General features: G+C 50.6%; 2 protein-coding genes across 4 annotated transcripts in view; both read right to left on the minus strand.

Annotated features, from left to right (window-relative positions):
* Positions 1 to 229: 229 nt before the first annotated feature.
* Positions 230 to 14,779, minus strand: LOC119464379 (uncharacterized). The gene is made up of 3 exons (XM_037725316.2): positions 14,191 to 14,779; positions 8,028 to 8,169; positions 230 to 711 (listed from the first exon to the last, which is right to left on the minus strand). Exons 1-3 carry the CDS (start codon positions 14,336 to 14,338, stop codon positions 366 to 368), a joined length of 636 nt encoding a protein of 211 aa, XP_037581244.1. The 5' UTR covers positions 14,339 to 14,779; the 3' UTR covers positions 230 to 365.
* An 8,752-nt stretch (positions 14,780 to 23,531) lies between these two features.
* LOC119464380 (protein kinase C-binding protein NELL2) overlaps positions 23,532 to 27,841 on the minus strand; it is a 104,578-nt gene continuing 100,268 nt past the window's right edge. For 2 of the 3 annotated variants that reach the window (XM_049656251.1, XM_037725317.2), the window contains 5 exons: positions 27,188 to 27,410; positions 27,028 to 27,104; positions 25,364 to 26,680; positions 24,661 to 24,704; positions 23,532 to 24,568 (listed from right to left, as the gene is read on the minus strand). In XM_049656251.1, the coding sequence (XP_049512208.1) occupies positions 24,499 to 24,568; positions 24,661 to 24,704; positions 25,364 to 26,680; positions 27,028 to 27,104; positions 27,188 to 27,410 (1,731 nt within the window). In that variant the 3' untranslated portion in view covers positions 23,532 to 24,498. The remainder of the gene's footprint in view (positions 24,569 to 24,660; positions 24,705 to 25,363; positions 26,681 to 27,027; positions 27,105 to 27,187; positions 27,411 to 27,841) is intronic. The other variant, XM_037725320.2, reaches the window with a different exon arrangement.

A 27,841-nucleotide genomic window follows, 5' to 3' on the forward strand; every position in this document is an offset into this window, starting at 1 on the left:
CCAAGTTTTCGTGCTACTTCCGCCATGCCACGTGTGAGGTTATCGAACGTGCGCTAAAAGCACGCTGAACGGGCGTTTTTATTTTATTTTAGTGTCACTATATTTTTTTCATCTCCGCACCCATCGCAATGCGGCCACCGCGGCCGCGAATCGAACCCGTAACCTCGTGCGCAGCAGCAGAGCGCCATAGCCACTCAGCCAGCGCAGCGAGCAATATGTCCCCAGAACAAGCATTCAACGACGTTCGCTTTCAACACATACACTCCATGCCTTTACTGCAGAACAAGAAAGAAAGGGCAGAAGGGGGCTTGAAAGAAACACGAGCACAGGTATGCGTGGTTGAAAACAGTTCGCCGTTGGTTCTCTCACGGGCCAATGTCCGCGTCGCCCTCCACCTGGCCAAACTCGAGGTTGTGCAGAACCCGGAGCATCCTCATCTTGGCCAAGTTGCGATCCCTCGGCAGGAGCCGTTTGAGCTGCGCTATCAGGCTCAGGCAGAACAGCTCGTCGGGGTCCCCGGAGCGCTCCTGCAGAGCGGCCCCACCGCCCTCTGGGTGGTGCGGGAGGATGCCCATCGGCTGCTGGTGCGTATTCTGGTGCGGCGCCCAATTGTCGGCGGCTTCCTCGGGCCCCGAGGCCTCGTGGGGTTCGCCGTCGGGAAGCTCGCTCTTGACGGCAGGCATCGAGAGAGCACGCAGGGAACAGCGCCTCCTGGAGAGCGACGACCACGGAAGGGACAGTTTAGTGTAGTAGCAAGTAAATGTATAGTAATCAGCAGTAGTAGGTAGTAACAGTCCTCCTTGTGTAATGACCGTTGCATCCGTGTCCACCGCGCAATGGCAACTCGGACAGCTGTCTCTCAAGGCCATAGCATGGTGTGCACGCATTCGCACGAGGAGAACGGGTCTCCTACTTAAGTCCTAGTCATCCCACAACTACACATGCACCTATACCATCGAAACGTCGGATTCCTTGTTACTAGAACTATACAACCCATACATGATGCCCGCGAGTGTGTCGGCGCGTTGCCAAACGTTATGGGCTTGGCATCTACACTGTTTCACTTGGTCCATTGACGAAACTGAAGGAAGTTACCAAGAAGTTACCAAGAAATTGCAAATTTGCCAGGAAATACATATGCTAAACACGTTGTCACACTTCAGCATTACAGTGTATCAGATTCAGGTACATAGTCGGAGTCAGTTTAACAACCTGGTCGGCCAAATGGCTCACACACCATTGTTATCTGACACCCTACCAGACTCGCTTAACCCCAAGCTCTTCTCCAAACAGGAGTTCATTCTTCGATGGGACACACGTGCACTTATACCCATATATGAATATTTCCCGGGAGGAAATTAAGATTCACAGAATACAGAATGCCGATTACGGAATACCCCACCCTCCCCCCACATTCGTTTCCCCAAGTTCGCACGTAACATTTGGTGATATTTGGTGACAAGTTCGAATCCTCCTCCAGTCCCCTACAGGCTTGGAGTGGCGCCTGACACCGGCAAAAAAAAAAAAAAGAATTGCGGAGAGCCAGTGGGGCTGTACTAGTCCAGGGACAACCAAATTAGGAAGGCCCACTAAGCCTGAACAAAGACACTCCCTCACCAGAACAGGAACTGACCACCCTGGTGCAGTATTCGGCCACTACCTCCCGCATGACTCCTGCAGTTAACCCATATGGCTGCATGAGTTATTTCAAGCTGCACCTTCAAGCCGCATTTTGCCGCTTTTCGCCTGGGGTGACCCCCAACTATTGTAAATAAAATCGTTGGAAATGTTGGAAATAAAATCGTTTATTCATTCATTCATTCATTCATTCATTATTCATTCATTCATTCATTCATTCATTCATTCATTCATTCATTCATTCATTCATTCATTTATTGCCCTCAGTCGCCATCGGCTGTAGAGCATTTGAACAAGACGGCGGTCGTACCTGCGACGCGGAAGAGTGTGCTAAGAATCTCTGGATCCGGACAGGCCGCGGCTGGAATCTGAACCAGGCTACGTTTAACACGCGAACCCTCTCGAGTGAGGTTAGCTAAACAGGGCTCTTTGAGGAATTATCAGGCAATGCCTGGGATATTATTGGCCTTAGTGAGGTTAGAAGAACAGATGAAGCTTATACAGTGCTGACTAACGGTCGCGTCCTCTGCTACAGAGGTCTTCCAGAATACGGGGTAGGAATTCTAATCCATAAGGACATAACGGACAACATTGATCACTTCTACAGCATTAATGAGAGGGTAGCAGTCATCGTAATAAAGGTGCATAAGAGGTATAGAATAAAGGTAGTACAGGCCTACGTTCAACCTCCAGTCACGATGATGAAGAAATAGAACAGTTTTAAGAAGATGTTGAATTAGCAATGAGAAAGGCGCAAACTCAGTATGCAGTAGTCATGGGCGGCTTCAATGCAAAAGTGAGGGAAATACAGGCTGGGGAACAAGCAACTGGCAACCACGCCATCGGTTCTAGGAACACTAGAAGAGATATGCTTGTAGAATTCGCGTAAACGAATAAGCTCAGAATAATGAACATCTTCTTCAGGAAGCGCAGTAACAGGAAGTGGACCTGGAAAAGCCCTAATGGAGAAACAAGAAATGAAATAGATTTCATGCTCTCTGCCGATCGCAACATTGCGCAGGATATAGAAATGTTAGGTAGGGTAAAGTGCAGTGACCAAAGGTTAGTGAGGTCTAGGATTTGTCTCAATCTGAAGAGAGAAAGAGTAAAATTAGTCAAGAAGAAACAGGCCAACCTAGACGCAGCAAGGGTAAAAGCTGATGAATTCACGCTGGCGCTCGCAAACAAATATGCACCTTTAGAAGAGGTAGATTTAGATAACATAGAGGTAATGAATGAAACCGTAACTAGGCTGATTTAAGAAGCAGCAATTGAAGTAGGAGGTAAGGCACCAAGGCAAGCAGTAGGTAAGCTCGCCCAAGTAACAAAGAACCTAATAAGCAAACGACAAAACATGAAAGTGTGAAACTCAAGAGATCAGATAGAATTCGATGAACTGTCGAAACTGATCAACAAGAAGAAAGTAAGGGATATTCGAAATTATAGTGTGGAAAAGATTGAGGAAGCAGTAAGAAATGTCAGGAACATGAAATCACTGAGATGAAAACTTGGCATAGAACAAGGCAAAATGTATGCACTGAAAGATCAGCAGGGTAATGTCATCAGCAATTTCGATTATGTAGTAAAAGCAGCTGAATAATTCTATACTGACCTGTACAGTACTCAGAGCAGCCAAGCTACTTTCAATCGAAGTAGTGATGAAAGGGATACAGAGGTGCCTTCTATAACTAGCGATGAAGTTAGAAGGGCCTTGCAAGGCATGACCAGGGGAAAAGCGGCAGGAGAAGATGAAATAACAGTCAATTTAATCAAAGATGAAGGAGATATCATGCTTGAAAACCTTGCAGGCCTTTTATATGCAATGTCTCACGACTTCAAGTGTACCAGACGAGCTGGAAGAATGCCAACGTTATACTAATCCATAAGAATGGAGACGTTAAAGAATTATAGGCCCATTAGCTTGCTTTCAGTACTGTACAAAATATTAATCAACATCATTTCCAATATAATCAGGGTAACACGACTTCAATCAACAAAAAACAAAAAAAAAACAGGCTGGCTTAAGGAAGGGATATTCTACAATGGATCATATCCAAATGATCAATCTGCGGACTACAATCAACCTCTGTATATGGCTTTCATAGATTATGAAAATGCATTTGCGTCCGTAGAGATACCAACAGTCAGAGAGGCATTGCGTAATCAAGGAGTACCGGAGGCATACGTGAATATCTTGGCAAATATCTACAAAGATTTCACAGCTACCTTCGTTCTCCACAAGAAAAGTAGAAAGTTACCCATCAAGAAAAGGGTCAGACAGGGAGACACAATCTCTCCAATGCTATTCACTGCATGCTTAGAAGAAGTATTCAAGCTCTTAGACTGGGAAAGCTTAAGAGTGAGGATCAACGGCGAATATCTCAACAACCTTTGGTTTGCAGATGACATTGTCCTATTCAGTAGCAATGGGGACGAATTACAGCTAATTATTGAAGACCTTAACCGAGAAAGTTAAAGAGTGGGGCTGAAGATTAATATGCAGAAGACGAAGATAATGTTCAATTGCCTGCCAAGGAAATAAGAATTCAACATCGCCAGTCAGCCGCTATAGTCTGTTTATCTAGGTCAATTACTCACAGGGGACCTTGATCACGAGAAAGAAATTTGCAGAAGAACAAAATTGAGCTGGAGTGCATACGGCAGGCATTACCAAATAATGACTGGGAGCTTACCACTTTCGTTTTAAAGAAGTGTACAATCACTGCATTTTACCGGTGCTCACATATGGGGCAGAAACTTGGAGGTTAACAAACGAAGCTCACAAACAAGTTAACGACAGCCCAAAGAGCGATGGAAAGAATGTTAATCCTAACGTTAAGAGACAGGAACAGAGCGGTGTGGCCGGACCAAAAAACAAACAGGGATAGCCGATATTCTAGATAGTTGACATTAAGCGGAAAAAATGGAGCTGGGCAGGCCATGTAATGCGTAGGATGGATAACCGGTGGACCATTGGAGTTACAGAATGGGTGCCAAGCGAAGGGAAGTGCGGTCGAGGACGGCAGACAACTAGGTGGGGTGATGAAGTTAGGAAATTTTCAGGCGCAAGTTTCACTCAGCTAACGCAAGAAAGTGGTAAGTGAAGACCGCAGGGAGAGGTCTTCGTCCTGCTGTGGACGTACAGATAGGCTGACGATGATGATGACTTGGTGACATTGTCTCACTCATGTCCAAGGCATCTGACAGCATTCACACTGTAACTGTGCGGTCTTGCAGTATGGTTTTCGTAATCCGAGCCGCCTCGTCTTTATTTCGAGAGGTTGAAGGGCGCTCCTGCCTAGTGCTGTCTTCCACCGACGTTCTCCCCGAGGTGCACTTCGGGGCCGCGGTGGCCGCATTTCGACGAGGGCGAAGTGCATAAACGCTCGTACTTCTAGTTGTTGATGAATTAGCCCTCGTGTCGCGATCTGCTAGCCTCCTGGTTAGCTGAAGATGGTAGAACTACCATCTCGGAAATACGGTAGTTCCGGGTTCGACTTCCGCACCAGGAGGAATTTTTCTGCGAAGCTTTCTTTTTGAGAAACCCGTATGGGATTCTTTCATGGCTTCGTACTACAGTCAAATGAGTGACAATCTTCCCCTTTCATCTGCAACAACGTTACTATATACACGGATTCTCATCTACAGGTACGGTGAGAATTCAATGGACACTAGGACTTATCGGAAAACGGGAATTAAGTGGCACGCGAAAACATACGGTTCCCCTGTTGCCTGGCACCATGTCTCCGACCCCAAATCCCACCGAGACCAACTCTGGCCTCAAATAAAACCAACCCTAATAGAGTCGCGCCTCAATCGCAGCTGGTTACTCGCACCCCACCCATCTCTATCGTGTCGAGACAGCGCTTACTGGTGCGAACACCAATCCACCTTTCTCCTCACCGAACAATATATCCTCCTAAGACCCCATGTACAATAGATTGCACATTTCCGTCAACTTTTTTTTTCTAAATTAACTCTGAAGCGATTTCTCAAGATATTCATTCTTGATAAGAAGTACGGTACATATGTAAAAGTAAAGAAGTGCTTTACTCATATTCTTGTCATCCGCTTTCGAGAAATTTGACACTCAATTGATCTAGACCTCTGTGTAGTCCCAGATGGCCGAAAGCAACCTTGAGGTTCTTAGGACTTCCTCGCTGCGCGTCAACATCTGCAACAATCGTCGTCGCCTAAGATCACTCGATCCAAACATGTGTTGCAGTGAATTGTCTTAGGGCGCATATCAGTCATCTTTCCCGCGCCCCAATCATCACTTGGCGTTCTTGCCTTCGCAGAGACCTCATTCCCCGTTTTCTGAAGTTATCGTCACCAATCCAGATTGTGTTCCATCAGGATACACCCCAGCAGCAAGGCCTTCATTCTGCTTGTGGTACCTGCAACAGTCTCAGGTGCGCCTAAGTATTCCGGGAGTGAAGAAGAAGGCCAATCACCCAAAAATAGATCTGAAACAGATGACGCTGCCCTTAATGAATGAGACCTACTGGGACCGAATACACATCTATACCGATGGTTCGGTCTCATCTACCAGCTCTTCAGGTGCCGTTGTCATTCCGGCTACGAAAACCACACTCAAGTTCAAACTGTCACTCGTGACAACATCAACGTTGACAGAGCTTGCTGCCCTGCGTACTGCTGCACAATACCTCCTGCAAGAGACACCTCAGAAATGGGTCATCTTTTGCGATTTTAAGGCAGCACTTCAGAGTCTGCATTTCGCCCTTTATCAAAGGACTCATGCGCAGCTGGTATTTGAGATAAGAGAAGACCACCTTCAAGCTATCGCTAAAGGGCATGAAATTATATTTCAGTGGCTACCTGGCGTTGCTGGTAATGACCTCGCAGACAAAGCCGCCCGGTCTGCTCATCTGGAAGGCCGACCAGTCCTAATCCCCTTATCCAGGACCGACGCTTCAGGAAAGCTTCATATCGTGGCTAAAGCTATGACACACAAATATTGGTCTTCTCTTAACCTCCCGAAGTGCCATCTTCACAAAAGTGACCCATCCTTGAAGCTACAAGTACCATCAAACATTTCCCGCTCTGAGGCGACAGTATTGTGTCGCCTCTATCTCGGGGTGGAATTTACAAAGGCTTACACGCTCCGCATTCGAATGGGGGATACGCCCATGTGCGACTCTTGTGGAACCAGAGAAACGATTGAACCCGTCTGATGTCTCTGTCCCCAGTTCGACGTCGAGCATGAAGCTCTCCGGACAGCATTGAACCGACTGGACTCTAGACCATTTTCGGAAATGAACATCCTTGGACCATGCCGTATGTGTCGATGGTACAGAAAGCCACGAAAGCGTTGTTACAATACCTAAAGTCGACAGGTATTGGCGGCAATGTGTAAACTTCGTGCCAAGCTTCAAATGTGCACGAAACTGTGCTCTCTCTATCTACTTTCTCTATATTTTCATCCCTCTACGCCCTTCCCCCAGTGCAGGGTAGCAAACCGGACGTGCATCTGGTTAGTGAAGCCGGACCGCCGCCATATTACCAGAGGCAAGCAATAACGTTAGGAAATAGCGGGGAATACACGAAGCACTTTCTTCCCACTCCGTGCTGTTTTCAGGTGGATAATTTAGCCGTGCAGATATCGTTGGACGTCTTCCTTTCTGTCACTGGTTTCAGAAGAAAGCCTAAAAATATTTTCAAATTTTATGGCGCATGATGATATTAATATACAGCCAAAGGTAATATTTTAAGTGAAAGGTTCGAGCTTTTAATTTCAAATTAGCCTAGCATTTGCAATAACTGACCAAAAGGACGTGAGCTGCTAGCAAATTTTAGCTGTCACGGCCCTCTTTTAGAGTAGAAGTATAGACAAACTGTGGCTTCACCTGTGCTGGTAAGAAACTGCGGGGGCTACCACTCCAGCCATCTTTTTTAAACCTCCTTGGTCTGGTTAACCTCCCTGCCTTTCTTCTCCTCTATTTCTCTCTCTCTCTCTCGCTCTTTGAGGTGTTTCAAAATCACTGAGATTGCGTGACAATACCGGACGCGACAGCAACACGGCAATGCACTACACGTAGTTCCATCTTCATCTCTGCGTTTAAGCATTGAAATGCAGTTTTCCCATAGCAAACATGCGGAGATCATGGAGATAGTTATTTTTTTCACGTACATGGAGACGCAGTTTTTGGCATCTAACCGTAGTATTCAAGGTTTAAAAATTGTTTTTCAAGTTCATAACATAACAGTAGACAATAAAAACCACCTTGAAGAGCGAACCACCTTGAAGAGCCCGTAGCCAGGGGGGCGGGCACCTAGCCCCCCCCCTCCCCGGCTACGGCCCTGATCTGAGCTGTAAGCTAAAGCTCCGCAATGAGAGAACATAGAACGGAAAGCGAGTATATACTCACGTGCGCGGGCGGAGGAACTCGTCGAGGAAGGAGAGTTCCCTGTCAAGCACGTTCCACTGGCCCTTGGCGTCGGTGCGGCGCCGCTTCTTACGCTTCAGGTATGTGTCCCGGATGGTGCGCCAGCGGGTCTGGCATTCCTCCACTGCACGTACAGCACAACAAACACAGCGCGTGCTTAGTCACATATACCACGTGCACACACGTACGCCATTTCATACTCATGCATTTCAACGCTGTGGAACCTGTGCAAGTAGTTCGGTGAACTTAAGGGTATCACTCCGCACGTCTCGTCACAGAGTTGTTTAGAAGCGGAACGTTAATCAGGGTTGACGGGCTTGCCGACTTCTCACCAAATTGGCTACTTTTATAGGTACCCGGCGACTGAAAACAGTGGTTGGCGACTTGGCGACTTTCTGGCTACTTTTCGTGGCGGTAATTGTTGTAAGTAGTGTCCACAGCGCACTCCCTCCGACTGCTCCTTCGAAGCAGCAGCCCCAAAAGCCAGATCTCGAAGTTCATGATTTTGTGTTTTGCAAGCGCCTGAAGCAAATCTAGAAGCTGAAAACATCACTGCAGCCAAGTAGCCAGTGGGCCTCATTGACTTGACCCAGGCTGTCCAGGACTGCCCGAGACGCTTCATTTGCAACGCTCATTAGTTGAAATCACCGCCTCCGGCAGTCCGGAACTGTCAGGGAGGGATAATTGAAGCACACTCTCTGGGTAACAGGAATTAACTAATATTAAAGGCTATGCTTTTGCGTGATGCGTTGGACGGAAGCAATAGACTGTGTCTGAATCCCACCCCCAGCAACGGTTACTTGGAGTGCGAATCTCGAAGACCATGCTTCTTGGCGCCAGAAGCGACTGCAACCGAAAATACGTCATGGCAGCCATGACATTACAGGGGCCAGTGCCTGCGCGAGTTTCTTAAAGGCGCTTGCGACTGCAAGCCAGGCACAGTAGAACATCTATGACGTCATACAGTTTGCATGGGAATGTTTGGAGAGAAGTCATAGTGGTACAAGTTTATCATACATTCAGCGAGTTTATTGTAGTGAAACTGGCGACACCGCTTCGTCTATGAAAAAAGTGGTCGCAGTTTCACCTGAAAGGCGAAGCATCAATTGCGATAGCAAATTTGTAGAGAGCTATACGGAGTAAATGATCGTAGCTTTATCAGCTGTATAAACTTGGACATGCAGCAGCACCGGCAACACGCAGAACTAATGTCGACGCCGTCGGCGTTTTGCCCGCGTTCGCACAAAATGCGTGCGGCGTTGGTGACTGTTGCCGGAGCCTTTGATATAAATAGGCACTTCGTGCCGCAGCTAAACGTCGCCTCCCTTCCCTCCCCCCCCCCTCCCCCACGGCTTCTCGCGCGTCGGAAGAAGGCGCGTTTGCTCTACATATATGGTGATTGTAAAGGAGGAAAGAGACGCCTACTTCTGCAGCCCTTAAGGAAGCACGGCGCAGAACGCGCGTTTGTTTTCCGCCGTGGGTTCACTCCCCGTGAAAGAGCGCGTCCATCGCGCCCTTTCACTCGCACATACAGCGTTCGGCGGCGCGCGGCGACGATTTCATCTCCATTGACGTCATACGGAACCTCACGGCGACGGCGACGCCGACGGCAGAAATCTGCTTTGGAGTGTCCATATAATTGCTATCGCAATAAAATTCGCAAGCGTGTGGCCTAAATTCTCAAAGAACGTCAGCTAGTCGTTATGGTAAAGCATGATACAATAATATGTGATAACGTTCTGTTATTCTCGTTTACCATCAGTGCAGCAAAAAACTACAGGTCTTTCTCGCCTTTTATTTCTGCTCGCGTCAAAAATTGACATTTGTTCGTTGTCGCACTGGGGCCACTTTTTAACAGCGGAGCTGTTTAAGCCGGCCGTAATTTGTGCCGCGAGCCGCAAAACCTCGCCGAGCTATGACGTCACTGCGTTGACTAGCAACCCAATACCAGCAGTGCGATAGCTTCGCAAGGCTCCACGCCTAAACACTGTGCGCAGCGCGTCTGCTGCGCTTGCCATAAACGTTCCGTGTAGCAGGTGTGAAGGCGGGGTTGCTAGTGTGCGGTCGGTAGTAGCAGCCATGGGGAGACCGAGGAACAACCGCACTCCTGAGGAAGAGGCCACTTTCCGCGAATTACGTAGTTTGCCAAACAAGAATACAATCGCCGGCGTCGAGCTGATCCTGCACAGAGAGCCAAGGAAGCCTTAGCCAAGCGACGGCGCAGAGTCGAAGATCCCGAATACACCGATCGAGAAAGGGAACGAAGGCGGATCTGTATGCAGAAAGTGCGCGAAAACCCAGACTACAGAGAAGCCGAGGCATCACGACACCGATCTCGAAGGTCCATGGAAGGAGCGTACGGCCGTTTCGAGCGGGAATTCCTCAACATATAGTTTGGACATTCATGCCGCGTCTGTGACCGGCTTTGGTCTGACGTGAACCTCTCGACATTGAACTCTGTTCGTGACTCGAAGAAGCGTAGTCTCGGACTCCAAGTGGGCGGATTCTGGCGGTAGTGAAGAAAGGGTCCAAGCGCAATGGCACATAATCCTGTGAACTAGCGAAGCTGATAGTCTAGATAAGCATGGTTGGGACTACTTAAGCTTGCTCAGTCATCGATAGCCAATCGATATCTAACCAATAGCTAATCGATGATCGATCAATACTCAATAAATTCCGGAAATGCTGGACATGACTTGGTAGTGCTTAGCCTAGCCCAAAAGCCAGGTAGCTAGATGCCCATCAGATCCGCTGTCTCTTTAGCATTGCGTATCCGGTGCAAGCTACGCTATTCTTTTTTTTTTTTTTTTGGCTGCCAAATAAACCTTTCTGGCTACGCATCCGAATTTTTCGGCTACTCTTTCTCCCGAAGACCTGGCAACCCTGGTCGAATTCACAATCAATATGGCGTTGGCTTGACACCTTCGTTACACGTGTTGTGGTAGACGACATGACAACGGGACGACGACGAAGATGGGATGACGACAACGGCGATGACGACGACGACGGCAGCATGACGAAGACGGCATGACGACAACTTCAGACGCCATACTCTCGCGCGACAGCACGTGTCTCTCGAAGAGTTACTTGGGGGTTCACGTGTTTGTTCTTGCAACCTCAGCCCGAATTTATCATCGTTGTCAGTCATCATCATTCAATCATTCAATCATGTTTATTTAACGTGCCCAGGAGCAACACTAAGGTCTGAGTGCTGGCGCACGCATAGATTACAAACCAAAAAACAAAACACTGTAATAATAATAATAATAATAATAATAATAATAATAATAATAATAATAATAATAATATATAATATATAATAATAATATTATTATTATTATTATTATTATTATTATTATTATTATTATTATTATTAAACACAAGCTGTCGCACAAGAAAAAAAAGCGGGCAAGTTTGCACGCGGTCGTGCAAAGCTTAGGAACAGCGAAAGTGTCCATCCTCAAGTCTTACTGGCTGCTACTGCTAGGTATTAACTTGGTTGCTGCTAGATCTTATAACTTGGTTTAACTTCACTACGCATGTAGGGAAGGTATTCTCGAGCGATCATTTTCGGAGGTACCTTACCTTTCGCGACATTTCGCGTGACTAGTGCTGGACGCGTCGGCGCCTACGAGCGACAGCGTTCCTGGCATGCCACAAACGCAGGCAGGCAGGCAGGAGCCGTGTCTGTGTCGGGCGAAGCGAGCGCGCACCTGCGCCGGCGGTTACTAGGCAACGCGAGGTGACGTCATCGCTACTGCTTCGGCGCATGCGCGGCTAGGCAACGCGGGCGGCGTCGGCAGCAGCTCTGCGCGTTGCCTCGTTGGTGCTGCTATAATTTCTCTCTCTCTCTCTCTCTCTGTATCTCGCTCTCGTTTTCTCTTTCCCTCTCCCGAGCATTGCGCGCGCCACGCGCATGCTCTCCTTCCCTCTCTTTAACGTCCCAGCGAGTGTGGTTGTGAAGAGGAAGGGGCGCTATTTTCTGCAGTGCCTCTTCCTCTTCACAACCCCACTTTCTGGGACGTTAAAGAGAGTTGAAGGAGAGCATGCGCGTGGCGCGCGCAATGCTCGGGAGAGGGAAAGAGAAAACGAGAGCGAGATAGAGAGAGACACGCGCATGCTCTTTTCCTCTCCTTAACGTCCCATGTCAAGGCAGCATGTGTACAGTGCCTAGAATAAACTTACTCTAGGCACTATAACATGTGCACGGCAGGGAGAGGAGGCGAGGCACACGCCGCTCCACGAGGTGGTTGTAGGCAACGCAGTGACGTCATAGCTTGGGGAGGTTTTGCGTCAGCAGGCGCCACTTTTTACGGTTAGCTATAACAGCTTCGCTGTTAAAAAATATTACTAGGCTCCTCATTCACACTTCTCAACCCAGGATCCTTGGGTACAATAGCTTGGTGCTCTAACCATTGTAGCATAGGCGTAGGATTCTATAATACGAGCTTAATTCTCAGATTTAGCGTTTTGCACTCGTGGCGGCGAGCGCTTTGAGACGATTGAGCATTATACGCGTACTCCGTTCCACACATAGCAGTCAACGCTGTGGTACCTATGCAAGAAGTTCGGCCAAGAAAAGTTACCACTCCGAAAAGTTCCGTCCATGCTTCGCTGCGCGCCAACAGTGACAGCTCGCGCGATATTGCACGTGAGGCTACCTCGCGACGGGTTGCGAATAAAAATACCCGAAAAGAAAAACAAAAATAAAATTTATCTGAAACAACGCATTAGTGCTTGCTTTTAAGAATTAAAACTTGTTTCATTGAATACTGAGCCTATATAAAAAACAGTGGCGCACAATTGCGGTTAAGTGCGAACGAAGACGCGGTGAGAAGTCTCTCTATAGAAGGGTATAGCCCACCAACCATGCGCAGAACGCAGCGACAAAGCTACACAAAATTCAACGTGGTGATAGCCCGAGGTATCTGATTTCCTTGGCAGTGAGTGATCTCCTTGTCAGCGATCTCGTATAGCTTTCACAGCGTTGACTGCTATGGAACGGAATATACAGAAACGTGCGAACGCGTTTGAAAACGCGTATGTTTGAAGTAAAGAAAGTAAAGTCGTGCGTAGCGTCATCTAGTGGAAACAAAAGAAACAAATATAATGCGCGGGAAATTAGAATAGTTCATGATTACTTCAAGTTTAATTTTGCGTCGCTGGTATGCGCGCAACCTGGGACGCAGGGGACGGACGGGCCAAGCCAGTTAGTATATGCAAACGGACAGGCTTTAAAATCCCGTAAGGGAACACTCTTTCAATGTGTGTATATTCAAGTAGAGAACGCACGGGGATCTATATCAGACCGCACGGTTCCTCCTCAATAAGACGAACACGAAGAACAAGCTTAGAAGAACAAACACAGCGTGGCTATAGGTAAGAAAACCCATATCCTCAAGGGACCACTGATCCGGCATCCTCCACTGAGCGTAAATTTACAGCTACTAGAACGGATCCATCTGTGGAATGTGCCTATTCTTTTGAAACGCTGATATTTTTTTTTTTTAAGTTAGAGTGGTGGGGGGGGGGGGGGGGGTGCTGGTAGCGTACGAACACAAGCTCACTGATGGCTCATGCGACGACATTGAAATCAACATTCTATATATGTCGCGTAATTACTTCTTGGCACGCCGAATACATGATGACAAGGCATTCATTACCAGACTAAACTGACGTAGCCGCGCCTCGCTGCGGCACCTTAAACACAATCAGTAGACCTGACGCTGTAACAGTCAAGGTACAAGTGCAGCGGCGCTCAGCCGAAGGGCACGCAGTCGCGGTTCGAACAGCCGAATCGGACACCCGAGCGACTCGGGTTAGTGCGGAGTGTTCGAGCGAAAGCAACGGAATCGCGCAAAGAGACGCGTATCACTGCTCCATTGCACTAATTCCCATCAGAGACGCATCGATTCCTGGCCCATAGATACCGCGAAGCCTCGAAGAAAGAGCACATTATTGAAACCGGCCGTCATCGCCGACACTGGTGCATTCATCGAACAAAATGCTACACGTCAAGGGACTCGGAGACTCTAGGCCTCGTTGGTCCAGCCAACGCGCACTCGTCCGCGTTCCATACCGGAGGCGTCGCCACGCGCAGCCTGCCCGGAGGCCCGTATGTGCGGGTCAATGACACCTCACTCACCGCTGACTGCCAGGGCTGTGGCGATGTCCATCCAGGCGGCCTCTCGGAAGCCGGCCTCCTTGTGAAGCTTGGAGTGCTGGTCCCACAGCTGCTTGTGCTTCTTGACCTCGTGGACGAGCCGCTCGTTGAAAGACGCCATGCGCAGCATCGAGCGGCGGAGCGGACTGATCGACGTCGTCGTCGTCTCGTCTTTGTTTCCCTCTCCTCAGCCCGTGCGCTCGGCTCGTGGCACGCGCCTGGGTTCATCTTCCTCTTTCGCCATGCCGCCAGGGAGGACACGGCGGCACAGGCCGGGCCGCAGCTGCCACCGCCGTACTGCTTGCTTGTACTGAAGTTGCTTGAAGGCCTCTATCCGGGCACGCAAGGGACGACAAGTCTCAGCATCTCTGTTTAAATGGTGTCGACCACAGCATTTCGATGCGTCAGAAGATGCGCCGAAAGCGTCAATCGGCATAGCAAGGACGCGCCACTGATCGCAGCGTCATTGCGCGGGAACTGTGAAGATTATAATATACTCGAACTATAGACTCGGAGATTGTTAGTCCGGTGACTGCGTGCACTAGGAGTCTCAAAACGCTTGATCGCAGACCATAGTGTTTCACATTTGATACGAAACACCGTGCCGCAGACTACGTCTGAACCCTCGTGTCCTTCCTGCTACACCGTCGGGATTCCGGCCGGCTGGTCTGCATTTAGCCGCAACTACTACAACGACACGCACTGAATCCTGGTTTTCCTGAGCCGACGGCTGGTTTTGCGGTTGACGGTGCTTTTTTATAACTATACCTGCTCCAGGTAAACCGATTTCCAATCGAAAAGAGCGATCAGGGAATGCCCCAAAATAGGACGAGAATATTGGCCGTGTAAGCTTGACGCATTTTAGCGAAGACCGAGTTAGTCTTCGAGACTGGTCTCGTCTAGTCGTTACAAGAACACAACATGCTTACGACAGAAATTTGTGTCGCTGAATGAAGTAGTATATCTTGCAGTCACTATGGGACGTGAGAGTGTAGTGAAGACCATTATGCGTCGTAATTTAGGACAAGCCAGAGAAACAACGGACGACAACAACGTTTACACTGGGAAACCATTTGTTACCTCTGGAACTAACTTCTTATGCGCGAGGTTGGACTAGTTGGAAGCTTGACGTTATCGATTATTTCCAGTGCTTTTAAGAAAAAGCATGCATGCGAAACTTGAGGTTAAGCGCAAGAGAGTACTAAGGACAACAGAAGAGAACGAAGATACAGCGCTGTTGTCATTCGTGCTCTCTTGCCCTTAACCTCTCTTGCCATAACCTCAAGTTATGCAGTACCGACTAGCTCACCAGTCTGTTCTCATGAGTACAACACGACGAAAGCCACACCGTTCCTTCTGTCCTGTCTCCCTTCTCGTATTTCTTAAAAACAGAGGGGACGTTCAATTGTTGCAACACTTCAAGAAGGACATATAGCTGTACAAAAGATCGCCGAAGGATTCCTCGGAGAGCATGCAATGTGGAAAGAAGGGATTCCGACTTAGCGACTGACGTACGGGTAGCCACGCCGTCTGACGTGGCATCTGCTGTGCGGGAAGAAAAACGGGAGCAAGCGGCGGCGGAAGTCTTCCACGCGTACCTATAACATCCCTATAATTGTAGCGCGTAGGGTCGCGTTATTGCGCGAATTTTCTTTCAATTTTTTTTTCTTCTATCACCTTTTATTCCCTTAACCCCTTTCCCCAGTACAGGGTAGCAAGCCGGTATTTACACTGGCTAACCTCCTTGTCTTTCTTCCCCTTCTTTCTCTCTCTCTCAACGCACCGCTAGCTTGGGAGCAAAGAAAGGTCACCGAGGTCGACGGGTTTTACATGTGACTCGCTCGATGGCGCTGGCAGCGCTTGGGCTTTGTTTTGCGCTTTGACCTTGCGCAGCCCCTTGCGCAGTCCGTGAGGGGAAGTTCTCTTTCTCACCTAAACCTGCACGCACGGGACCGCTTGCCCCACGCGAGGCTTCGCTGTGCGGAATAATCGGTCGCCTTGGGACCGCGCGACAAACTTATATCGCTATCGTCCTCATGATGGTCGTTACTTTAGGGAATATAATGAACCAATAAATCCAATAAATAATTACTTGGCTGAACACTGCAAAAAGTGCGCGTGCACACCCATGTTTGACAACACAACTTTCTCGAGGAAAGAAAAAACAGAAAAGAACAAAACGCGAAATAGGAAAAAGAAGTGACATTTCTTTCGAGGTATCTAGGCACGTGAACTGATTGGCCATACAATCTTTTGTTGGACGATGCGTTCATAATGTATGCTTGATTCGCAGTGCATAAAATAGATGACCATTTGAAATAAACGCCAGTTGGAAATTCAGCGTCCGTCCGGTCGTATGTGTTCCTTTCATCTTCGTTTTTAGCGCGTTTTTATGAAAGCTGTCAATAAATCCTTGTTGATGAGGATATGAGCATCCCTCTAAGAACGGGGTGACCCAAACCACCAAGCTCGTGTTAATGCGTCCGCATTCTTAGGGTACTTTTCACGCACTTTCCGTGGCTGTGGCTGTTTGTATCTGTGTTTGGGGGTATCTATGTATGTTTGTTTGTATCTAACCGTTTTCCCGACTACTTGGGTCACGGGTAGTTCGTGGTCGAATGGGTAGCGCGTCAGGCTGCTGTGCTGAGGTAACAAGGTTCGAAACCAACCATCCGACCAACTTGGGTCACCAAGTGTGTGCCGCTCTTCAATGAACGCCTTCGACGCCAACGAAAATGATCCCTTAAGTTTCTCCGATGCTGAGCGGAACCGAATCCACGTCACAAAGGTTCCTCAAAGACAGCAATCCGACGCCTTAGCAGGCTGCGCCACAAATTTTGCACTCGGTATGTGACGCTCGAATTTTCAGTGAACGCATTTCACCCCAACGCTTTAGCGAGTTTCGCCATGAATGTACTGGGTATGTGCCATTCTTCAATGAACTTGCTGAGACTATGCTGGCTGTCAGATGTGCACCTAGAAAAATGGCGGCTCTTGCGAGCCATGAAATCTCTTAACGCCAAAGCGTTAAGGGCCCCGTTTCTCAGAAAATCCGGCGTCGTTGACGGCGTGCGCCGTCCGCGGCCAAGAAAAAAGTCATCCCGAACTACGCCGACCACGCAGGCCCGCCGCGTGGCGCAATGGCGAACTAATCGAATTTCTCAAAGTAAAATGCGCCAGAAAAATCGTAAAGTACGTAACCACAACCTACAGATGTGATAGCGTCGGATTGTAATTTGAATACACGAGAAAACTTAACTCTCTTACGTGGAAGCTCAAACAGAAGCCCCTTTTCCAGCATTTATACAATTCATACAGCGGCGCGCCGCGGTTTGTGCCTTGCAAAAATATCATCCAGATGGCGCTCGCCTCCTCGACAGCCTACAGCAGCGTTGCGTGTAGGCTTCCTACACTGTAAACACAAATGAGCCTGAATGGGGGTTTATATGGTTGAATACCTTTTAAAACTCCATCGCCCAAAATATTTACTCCATCAACATGGAGTAAAAAAGCATAAAACCATGATTTTACCTCCTTCCCGAAATGATTGAGGGAAAAAAAAACGGAATGACCTGATATCACTCCATTTACAAAATGGAGTTAATCAGTGCGAAAACCTTGTGCCGTGAAGTGGAGTGAAAATGTATTTCCTCCGTGCACTGTAAACACAACTTACAGCCGGCATAGGTAAGAGATACGACGCGCAACCTTTTTAAACTCCTCGGCCCCAAATCTTATTTCATCAGCGGGAACGTATTCAATATAAAAACGTGAATTCATTGCCAACACTCAAAGATGTAGTAAAATCGTTCTTAAAATGGAGTTTTCTCCCTCACGAGAAATCTCATATGTGAAGCCGACTTTAAGGAGATCGGTGTAAGATTGGTCTTTGTAAGCTGGCTTTCCCACGTTCTGTGTTGCAGTGAAACCAACTCAATGAAAAATGCGATGCGAACGGGTCCCGATAACGCTATCGCGTTCCACTCTTAAAGGCGAAGCTTAAGCGTTCTCCATTTTTTTTTCAATCAGATATATGTTGATCGTTTCAATGGATATTTAGTTGAGAGTGTTCGTCCTGTTTGCTCCTAGCCTTCGTCTGTATCCTTTCGCGCTATAAACTAGAAATATGTAACAAAATGTTACTTGGGTTTAGTTTGTGTGGGGCCGTTCTTTGCTTGACTCCATCTATTAACACTTTACGGTCAGTACGATTCAGGGTATTCTAACAAATAATGGTCGCAGTCACCATTAGTTTGACAGCACACCCGAAGTCACATGGTTGGTGCGGTGCAAACCACAACGAGAGGAAGATGATGATGAGATGATGATGATGATGAGATGATGATGAGATAATGAGAGGTGACTTAAGATGGCCTGCTTCAAGACTCTTTTCGCATCATAAGGAACCTTCTTCTCTGGCCTGAACTTCAATGTACGCGGTCGCGAAAGACTGTCAACAGCATAATTGCCTGCTGTCTTGGGACGCAGTAACCGTATCGTCCAGAATTCGTGTCATCCGGAATTCGTAGGAAGACCATGCACGTACCTAGTTTTGTTTTTATCCGATGTTCGCGAGATGACAGCATGAACCGATGGTCAGACGCGGAAATATCCATTCTATTTGTATAGTGAATAAGTCTTCACAAGTTGCTGAGTGCACCTATAGGTGGCGTGGAGCCCTTGGTGTGCGAATAGGAGTCAGTCACTGTAAATCCCGCCGAAGTCTCTCAAATAGAGGGATTAGAACCAGGCGGCTTCCGCATCCGTCACAGCAGGCAAGATGGCACGTGAAGCGAAACCAATGGATTGAATTGTAAAATCGACTTCGAGCATGGCTTGCGTACCTGTGAGAAACCGATGCTCAGATATTGTTATTTTCTCGAGCGTTTCCCAACTTCGGAGCACTTCCAGAACAACGGTTTTGCATGGCCTCAGAGATTGTTGGGCGCTGTTGTCTGCGTAGCAGACCGACACGATTCGATCTTACTGCGGTCGAGATTAAGCGGAGCACTTTGTTTACGAGCTGAAATGGATTGCAATAGAAAGAGTTCGCTCTAGTGCGTAAACATTTCGGCACCAGAGTTATGGCTATAGGCACGAGTGTACGCAGAAACACTCGCTGGCACTTCAGGCGATATATGCAAGCGGGCACCGGAAATGCCCACGAAGACAATGAATTTCTATAGAGGATTCCTTGTTAAAAATAAATGAAGTGAAGACACGGTGCCCAAGGCAGATAAACCGGAGAGTGTTCTTATTTTACTCGCCGCGCGCCCATTGTCCTCTCCAGCACTCGGGCGACCTCCGGCATAGCCAACACTGCAACGCCCCCGCCTCTAAAGACGGAGTCGTACCATTGGAAGCGTTGCACGACGCTGGCAGTTGTTGAACGGCTTCAGCTGCTCTCAGAACCGAGCTCTACAGGCAGAAATGTGGTCCGCGACGATAGGCTCAGAGAAGCAGTTTTCACGAGCTCGACGGAAAAGGCGTCGTCACGCACGACCATTGGTTCTTAGTTTCGTCGCGGGAAACCACGGAGTGCGCACCAGTGTGTGGCGCCTCAAGCGCACGACGAGCAGAGTCAACACGGAGAAAGACGTGTGTTGCTCTCCCGGAGACTGCGGCGGATGCATGGCGGTTTGTGTCGGTGTGCTCGCGTAGGGGTGGCACGGGTTCGGGAGAATAAGTGGGCTAAGTCGGGAAGTGCTGTCACGAATGCCTGGTGAACGAGGACAGGCAATTTAGACCGTATACAAGGAGAGATTGGCCATAGACAAGTTGAGAAGGCGCACCTCCGAGGTTTTGCCTCAACAGCAGTTCGTAATTTCAGAACAATCGGTGGAGAGGTGGCCCATTCTTTCCAGGCGCCGGATGCCGTGAGCGCAGCTTTGAGCTGGCGGTGAAACATTTCAACAATACCGTTGTACTGAGGATGGTGCACCGTTGTTCTTATTTGTGGCGGACCAAGATGTGAAGAGTGCTGCCTCGATGATGCGGTTGTTGAAGAGTTTCTGCCGTGATGTCCGTGACAGGGGCGGCTTCGGGCCAACGCGCGAATCGGTAGACGTTCTCTCTCTCCCTCATGGGAAATGCATTTTGTTAAATTGCAAAAAACTGCACTAAGAATGTTTTATTTTTTTGCCGGCCTTTTCTCATTCAGATACGCAAAATATAAATTTCTCACTTCAATCAAATTCGGACGAGAAATGGTTAAGCATTCCCACGAGCGAAGCTTCTCGAGACTGTGGCGATTTCGCGACGTCAGCGAATGCGCTCTGCGTAAAGGGATGTCGTGACGTCACGTACACATTTCCCAGGCACAATTATGACTAAGGTTTCACGGTACGTTTTTATTATTAGTACGGAGCATATTTTGCCTTGTACGGTTGTACTATGCGCAATACGCTAGGTAGATCCGTCGGTAGGTTCCTGCCGGGCACCATTTCCAGTCTCTCTTTTAAAAAAAATGTCACAAAAGTGCGCTAAATCAAGGAGCGCGCCGCTCAAGCCAGCGAAGACGCAAGCCGGCCCCGCGGCAGCTTCGACAGAGGGCGAGAGCGCATACGCCATAGACAGCCGACGCGATCAACGGAGTCTAGAAGCTACGACAAGATACGCGAACGCTACTGTAACGAGAGAGACCGCGCGCCGAAACCCCCTCTCACCCGGCGAGCAGAGAGAGAGAGAGGGGGGGAGGACGACAACCCGGCTTGCGCCTACGGATGAGTCACCGCCATCCTCGACGACGCTCCGACGTCCGCGGTCGAAAATGCGAGAAATGTCTAGAAGATTCCCAGGCTTTGTTCATGCTACGGGATCACGGCTCCGTCGGAAGGCTCGAGAAGCGCCGGCGAAGGCAATAAAAGCTCCGTGCAAGAATCATAACGAGGATCAGACCGCGCCAGTGAAGAGATGTGACGTGAAGGCTGACCGTCTGCGGAAGAAGGGGATTCCCTGGCAAGCTAGTCGACGAGTTCACCGAGCGTCTGCATTTCCGGAAGAAATTCATTCTTCGAGATTTGCCCCGAGCTACGCCGAGATCGTCCGGCTCAAAACCAGCACGGGAGATTACAATTGGACACTGTGTTCCTATTCATTCTGTACTGTACGTGTTGGACTCTTGATGCTTGTCGTTAATTATTTTCCTGTGTTTTGTTAACCATCTGAATTGTATTGTGATGTGTCTAGCCGAAGTGTACACGTATGTATGTAACTGAATTGTTTGAAGAATCGATTTTGTTGTGTTTTGACAACTATGGGCTCTGACTCAGTCTTTGGACCACAACCGGCGTTCACTAGCACACCAGAGCCCCTATTAATTGTCCTTGCTTTCGTGGGGCAATTTTCGGAAGCTGATAAGTCGGCTTTGGAATTTGGCCCGGCGTTGGCGCCTTGCTAACGGGGTGTGACATAAAAGAAACCACGTGCGTGATAGTGGGGTTGAACCAGGGTCCATGCGCACAAGAACCCGATGATCTAGCCAACCTGGTTTTGTCGCTTTGAGACGCCGCACGACACTGCAACGCCTTCGCGGTCAGCCGAAGCCGTAACGGAACAGGCTTACGTTTGTTTGCCATAGTACAAAATACATCATCCATGCCATGGCCTCGTTGCTGTTGTCACACACGCTCTCATCACACACAAATACCCTACATAAACAAGTTGGTGTATTTGGTATCGCTTTGTAGAACCCCAAACGATGCAGGATAGCCGGCGACCTGCAAATGGGATACTAAGGGATGTTGGACATTGCCCCTGCAGCCACCTGTCGAACTTCCCCGCATTGCACTAGCGTGACTCAATGGGCAGCATAAAGAAAGAAAAACGTATTTCAAGATTCCGCCTGAATTTCACAAGCTCCGCAACGTCAAGATGGTGCGCCCTTCTGATAACACGCGTATTTACAGCACTTATTCGTAACTTTCGCGCTGCGTTATAGCAGTGTTTTAATCCTGCCCAAGAAACTGCTATAACGCATCACAGACGTTACGACTAAGTGCCGTAAATACGCATGCTATTAAAAGGACGTAAACCCTCTCGACGTTGCTGACTCAGTTTGTGAAGTGTGGGCGGTATTCTAAAATATATTTTACAGCGGAGCTGCTAGAGCCTCGCTATAATCATTCCGTCGTCTGCAGCTTCGCCGAGCTGGGGGAGAGAGCTGAGTGAGACTTCTTTCTGGGGTTTTACGTGCCAAAACCAGTTCTGATTATGAGGCACGCCGTAGTGGACGGCTCCGGATTAATTTTTACCACCTGGGGTTCGCGCAACGCCTTAGCTGACTGAGCCACCCTGGCGGATAGAGTGAGTTCAGACTATAAAAAGAGCATCGCACAGCACAGCGGACGCGAGGTGGAGAGGAGTGAGGCAGGTGGAAGTGGGACGCGTAAAGCTGCTGCCTCACATCTTTATCTCCCACTTCCCCTGACGCTGCGCCATGCTCCCTATTGGGCAGCAGAAATAGGCGCCATTTTTCCTTAATAAAACACTACTACCGCGTTTCCCCGCGTTCGCACCGAACGCGCCCGGTGTCCGTGACTGCAGCCGATGCGTCTGGCGGCGGCTCGGCAGGTTTCGACCAGAGAACTGGACACTCGTTGCTTCCGAAAGACTGAAGCGAGAGCTAGGAAAGCTGAAACCAAGCGTCACAGAAGAGAACATCCGGGGTTTAGATTGAGGGAAGCCGAGAGTTCGCGTAGGCGAAGAAATGAAGATCCGGAGGCTCGTGAACGTGGCCGGCTGAATTCATCGCGATACTACGCTGAACATCGCGAAGAAAGCCTGAGCGCCAGGAAACAGGGGAGACTGGAAGATCCTGGGTTGCGGGTGCTCAGGAACTTTCACAACATGCAACGACTTGGGACTAACGGTGCTAACGGGCGCTCGCTTCGGCGGTCCTCTTTCTCGCAGTGGAAAAAAAAAAAATTATGCGTGGCTCTGCTATCGCAAACACCCGAGACCAGCGGAGATGGGGGAAGCTCAACAAAAGTTAGTGTGGTTTGCCGCTACTTTACTAGGCTTTTCCCAGCTCCGCTGGTCTCTGATGTTTGCGATAGCAGAGGAGGAGGAGGAGGAAATAACTTTATTGCGTCCTGAGGCGCCACGCATAATATTTTTCTAATGCTACCCATTGTGTTACGCCGGTGCACTGAGGTGAAGTTCGACAGATGGCTGTATGGGCAACTTCATAAATCTGTCCTCCCCCATCGGCATACTGCCGATGTGGCCAGGAATCACGATCAGCGATCGACCTCGCGCTGAGCAGAGCAGAACACCAGTGCGATGTATTCCACCGAGTGAGCAGCAGACACAGACCACGAGGGTGGCGTTCAACCAGGGTTTTATTTAAATAAAAAGGAAGGGACGGGGTGAGGCGAAAAAAACGACTAGGGGAAAAAAAAGAACAAAACAAGGGGGTTGGTTTGTGTGTGTGTTAAAGCCTGCGCCGGGCTCTGCGTACCCAGGTTGGGCTGGGCAGGAGGGGGGGTGCCAGCTTACAGGCGCTATTGCAGGTCCCCGTCGTGTATCGGGTGCCGCCTAATAAAACAATCGCACAGGAGGGGGGCGGGCCAGGCGCCTATACATGTATAGTATGTATATTATAAAAACGAAGCTTGTGTGTACAAAAAGCACCTAGAGGGGGGGGGGGGGGGGGCTGTTTCGTGCGGGTGGGCGAGGGAGCGGACCCCCCATTCTCCCACATCGGAGGCGGCAGCGGAGGCGGCTCTGAGGTATTCGCTGGCAGGTCTCTCGTCCGAGGGGGTTTCGCTGTCGGCGAGACTAGAAAACCTATTTACACACGCATACACGCACACACGCACACAACACAAAAACACACGCAACGTGCCTGCGGTCACGCTAAGGCCTCGCTTAACTCTCGCGGGCGCGGAAAACCCGGAGGAGTAGAATGTACATTGCATCGCACATTATGCGCTCTGTTATCTCTCGCTCACAAACACACACTCGCGTGTGTGTATACCTTTCATAATAGTATATATATATTTATAATATATATATTTTTATATATAATATGTATAATATAATAGACCTATCTCTTGCGCGTGATTTCAACAGTTCTTTGGCTTCGTTGCTAACAATGCCAGGCGCGCGCGAGGAATGTCGCTGAGATCCGGTGGAATGTGTGCGCCTCCCGGGCATAGAGTGTTTGTGGTTGTGTGAGTTCTCTCGAAGGGATCAATAAGTTACACGTTCAGGGAGTTAATAAATTAACGCTGTACAAGGTCCTCCCCTCGCATCAGGGAAGGTGGTGCGTCGGTGGGCCGGGCACCCTCAGCTGGGAAACGCTGGGGCCATCACGACCAAGGCAGTCAGCAGAGTACAGGCAGCAGAGGTGGCCGTCCTGCGTTAGGAGAACGGAAGGTGGCGCTATAAACGCCGCCGCGGGCCCACGGAGCGGTTAGTAGAGCATGCGACAGAGAGCGGGGTTATTACCGGAGCGAACTAAAGCCCGCATTGCTCACCAAGAGCTCGGGGACCTGCGAGGGGAGAAGGGGTTAGAGTGAGGCGGCAAACTTGCACCAGCGGCATGCAAGGTTAGCGAGACACGGCGGTCACGCAGCAGCAGCGCACCCTAGGCCTGCAAGCTCGGGGCCGTGACGTCAGTCCAGGGGAATCTTCCGAGAGAGCAGCGATTGTTATCGTGTTAAACTGTACTGCCAAGCAAACTTCGACCCACTGGACAGAGAAACGGCTCCGTGCTTGCGAGACTTTGGTACCTGGGAGTCACGCAATCCCTATGCGGCGAGCCACACCAGGGCGGGGAGGACACACTCGGATTCTGCGGTTCCCAGCTCCACGACATACATCGGCGTGCTATTAAAGGGTTAGCGCAAGCGCTACCTATCAGGGTCAAGCACAAGCATGACCGCAATGATTCTTTCAGAGACACGAACAGCCGTTCCCACAACGGTGTCGCATGGCTTCCCCGCAATCTCGCGCAAGCACGTTATATCAGCGGCGGGGTATGCATTTATGTAGGCGTGCTCGCAATGCAGGGCATTTGCAGGGATCGGCATGCCTCGACCTGTTGGCAAACTGTTAATGTCATGCCGCTTGCGAAAGCCATGCGGCAGAGTCCTCCGCGCCCCGGAGGAGGGCCCGCCGCCGCTGCCGGAGCACTGAGCGTGGGGCTCACCGCGCACTTGCAGCTGGCGCAGGGATCGAGCGGAACCAGCTCGCCGGCGCGGTACGTGCGGCCCATGTGCATGCAGCCGCGGTGGCCGCTGGAGTTGGCGGCGCCGGCGCACTCCTCGTGGTCGTCGTCCTCGCGGTCGCAGCGCGGGCAGCACTCTCCCGGCCGCAGCGAGTGGGCGGCACAGCGCAGGGGCGGGCACTCCACGGGCCAGCAGTCCAGCTCTCCGCGCAGGCACTCGCACTGCTGGCAGTTGTGCAGCCATCGCTGGCCGCTGGCCAGCCGCACGCCGGGCTCGTCCGGGTGCTCGCACGAGCCGGCCCGGTCGCACTCGGGGCAGCAGCGCAGGTCCACCCGGGGCGAATCGCAGCGGCACGGCACCCGGTCGCAGCGCGCCACGCCCGCGCGACAGACGCAGCGCGTGCAGGGGTCCGGCCCCGGCCAGCGCTCGCCGTCGGTGCGCTCGACCCCCCGGTGGTCGCACTTGAGCGAGCAGCTCGAGTTGTCGGCGCACACGCACGAGAAGGAGCCGCGCTCGTTGACGCACGTGGCCGTGCTGTGGCACGTGTGCGTGGCCAGCGCACACTCGTCTACGTCCTCGCACGACCCGTCGGCGGCGGTGGGCGCGTAGCCCTCGCGACACTCGCAGTAGAACCAGCCGGGCATGTTCACGCACCGCGAGCGCTCCTCGTCGCACCCGTGGACGCCCTCGGCGCACTCGTCCAGGTCCCGCTCGCAGCGGGCGCCCGCGAAACCGCGCCGGCACGCGCACGTCTCCGGGGCGGCACACCGGCCGCCGTTGAGGCAGCCGCGCGAGCACACGGGCGCGCACTGTCGCCGGCCGTCGCCCCGGTAGCCCGCGGGGCAGCGGCACTCGTAGCTGCCTGGGGTGTTGACGCACCGCGCCAGCCGGTGGCAGTCGTGTTGTCCCGACGCGCACTCGTCCACCTCGACGCAGCTGAAGGCGTCGACGCGCGAGAAGCCGGGCAGGCAGTCGCAGCGGTAGCTGCCCGGGGTGTTGGCGCAGCGCGTGCTGGACGCCTGGCAGTGGTGGCCGTCGAAGCCGCCTTCCTTGAGGCACTCGTCGACGTCCTCGCAGACGCGGCCGCTGCCGGCGTAACCCGGTCGGCACTGGCACGCGTACTTGGTCTGCAGGTTGACGCACGAGGCATGCTGGTCGCAGTCGTGGCCCCGGGAGCAGTAGTCGACGCCCGGGCAGAACATGCAACACTCCCCGGGCACGCTGAAACGCTGCGACTCGGGGCACGTGAGCGCCGGGCACGTCTTCTGGTCGATGCGACGGCAGGTCATCTGGCCGTCCTGCGCAGTGGACAATCGTCAATGGTGGCACAATATCACTTCTGCGCCAAGTGCAAATCGTTTACATCCGCTTGGCTGAACACCTTACCCTATGCGTTCCACATCCTATACGAGTGACTGCGTATCGCTACATTTGATCAGCCGATGTCTCAATACCATAATAACGCATACCCTTCCTTTTTTCAAGGCATATTTAGCGTAGCACCAAGTCTCGCTTGTCGACAAAATGCGCAGAACTGATGCAACCAATCGCACATGCGTTTCCGTATTTTGAGATTTACGCAGGCTGCGTACACTATTAGAGCGAGCAGAGCATGCCTATACCGTAGATGACGGTATATACTCACACTGCAGTTGCACTGGACACACTTTTGCGTAACTTGTTCCCCGTGGTCGTAGAGAACCTGCTTCAGGAAACAGCGCTCTGCAAGAGAAGAACGTCGGCAGTGAGCGACCTATGCCTCATACGACGACGACGCCAGGGGGCTGCCCTGTTCCATCACTCACTGAGGCAAGTGGGGCAGCACTCGCCGGGCTGGAGCACGGGGTGCTTGCAGGGCGGCGCGGGGCAGCTGATCGGGTGGCACTCGACCTTGCCACGCGTGCACGTGCAGATATCACAGTCCTGCTTCCACACCGCGCCGTCGGGCCGCACGGTGTCGTTGACGCGGCAGTTGCGCTGACACTCGCACTCCTCCACCGAGGCGATCCTCTGCTCGGCCTCGGCTAACTGGCGCCACACATACGAGGGAGGATGAAAGACACACGTCACATGACGAGCTATTGCCCTCTTTCGCATGGAAGGAAGGAACGTCACGGAAGTGAAGCCAGTAATAGTCGGCCCAACACGTGATCATGTCGCGATAAGGTTTAGAATCTTCCACCACCACGCTCAGCGCACGCTCTTCCGAAAAGACAACGGGTGCTACAGTATAACGAGCGAGGTGCGAGAACGGGCTGGTTGGTAATCCACTGTAAAAGACAGCGCACCAGCAGCCGGACGGATATCAGCGCTTGTGTCTTCTGTCCGTCTGCTGGCGCGCTGCGTTTTACAACAGCACAACATGCAACCGTCGCACGCTGCAAAGAAGACGATGAATGTGTACGTTGCAATAAACGAGCGGGGTTGTTACGCATTTCGAGAGAGTGCTTGCAAAAAAC

Source organism: Dermacentor silvarum, chromosome 9 (assembly GCF_013339745.2).
Source record: "Dermacentor silvarum isolate Dsil-2018 chromosome 9, BIME_Dsil_1.4, whole genome shotgun sequence".
NCBI classification, from domain to species: domain Eukaryota; kingdom Metazoa; phylum Arthropoda; class Arachnida; order Ixodida; family Ixodidae; genus Dermacentor; species Dermacentor silvarum.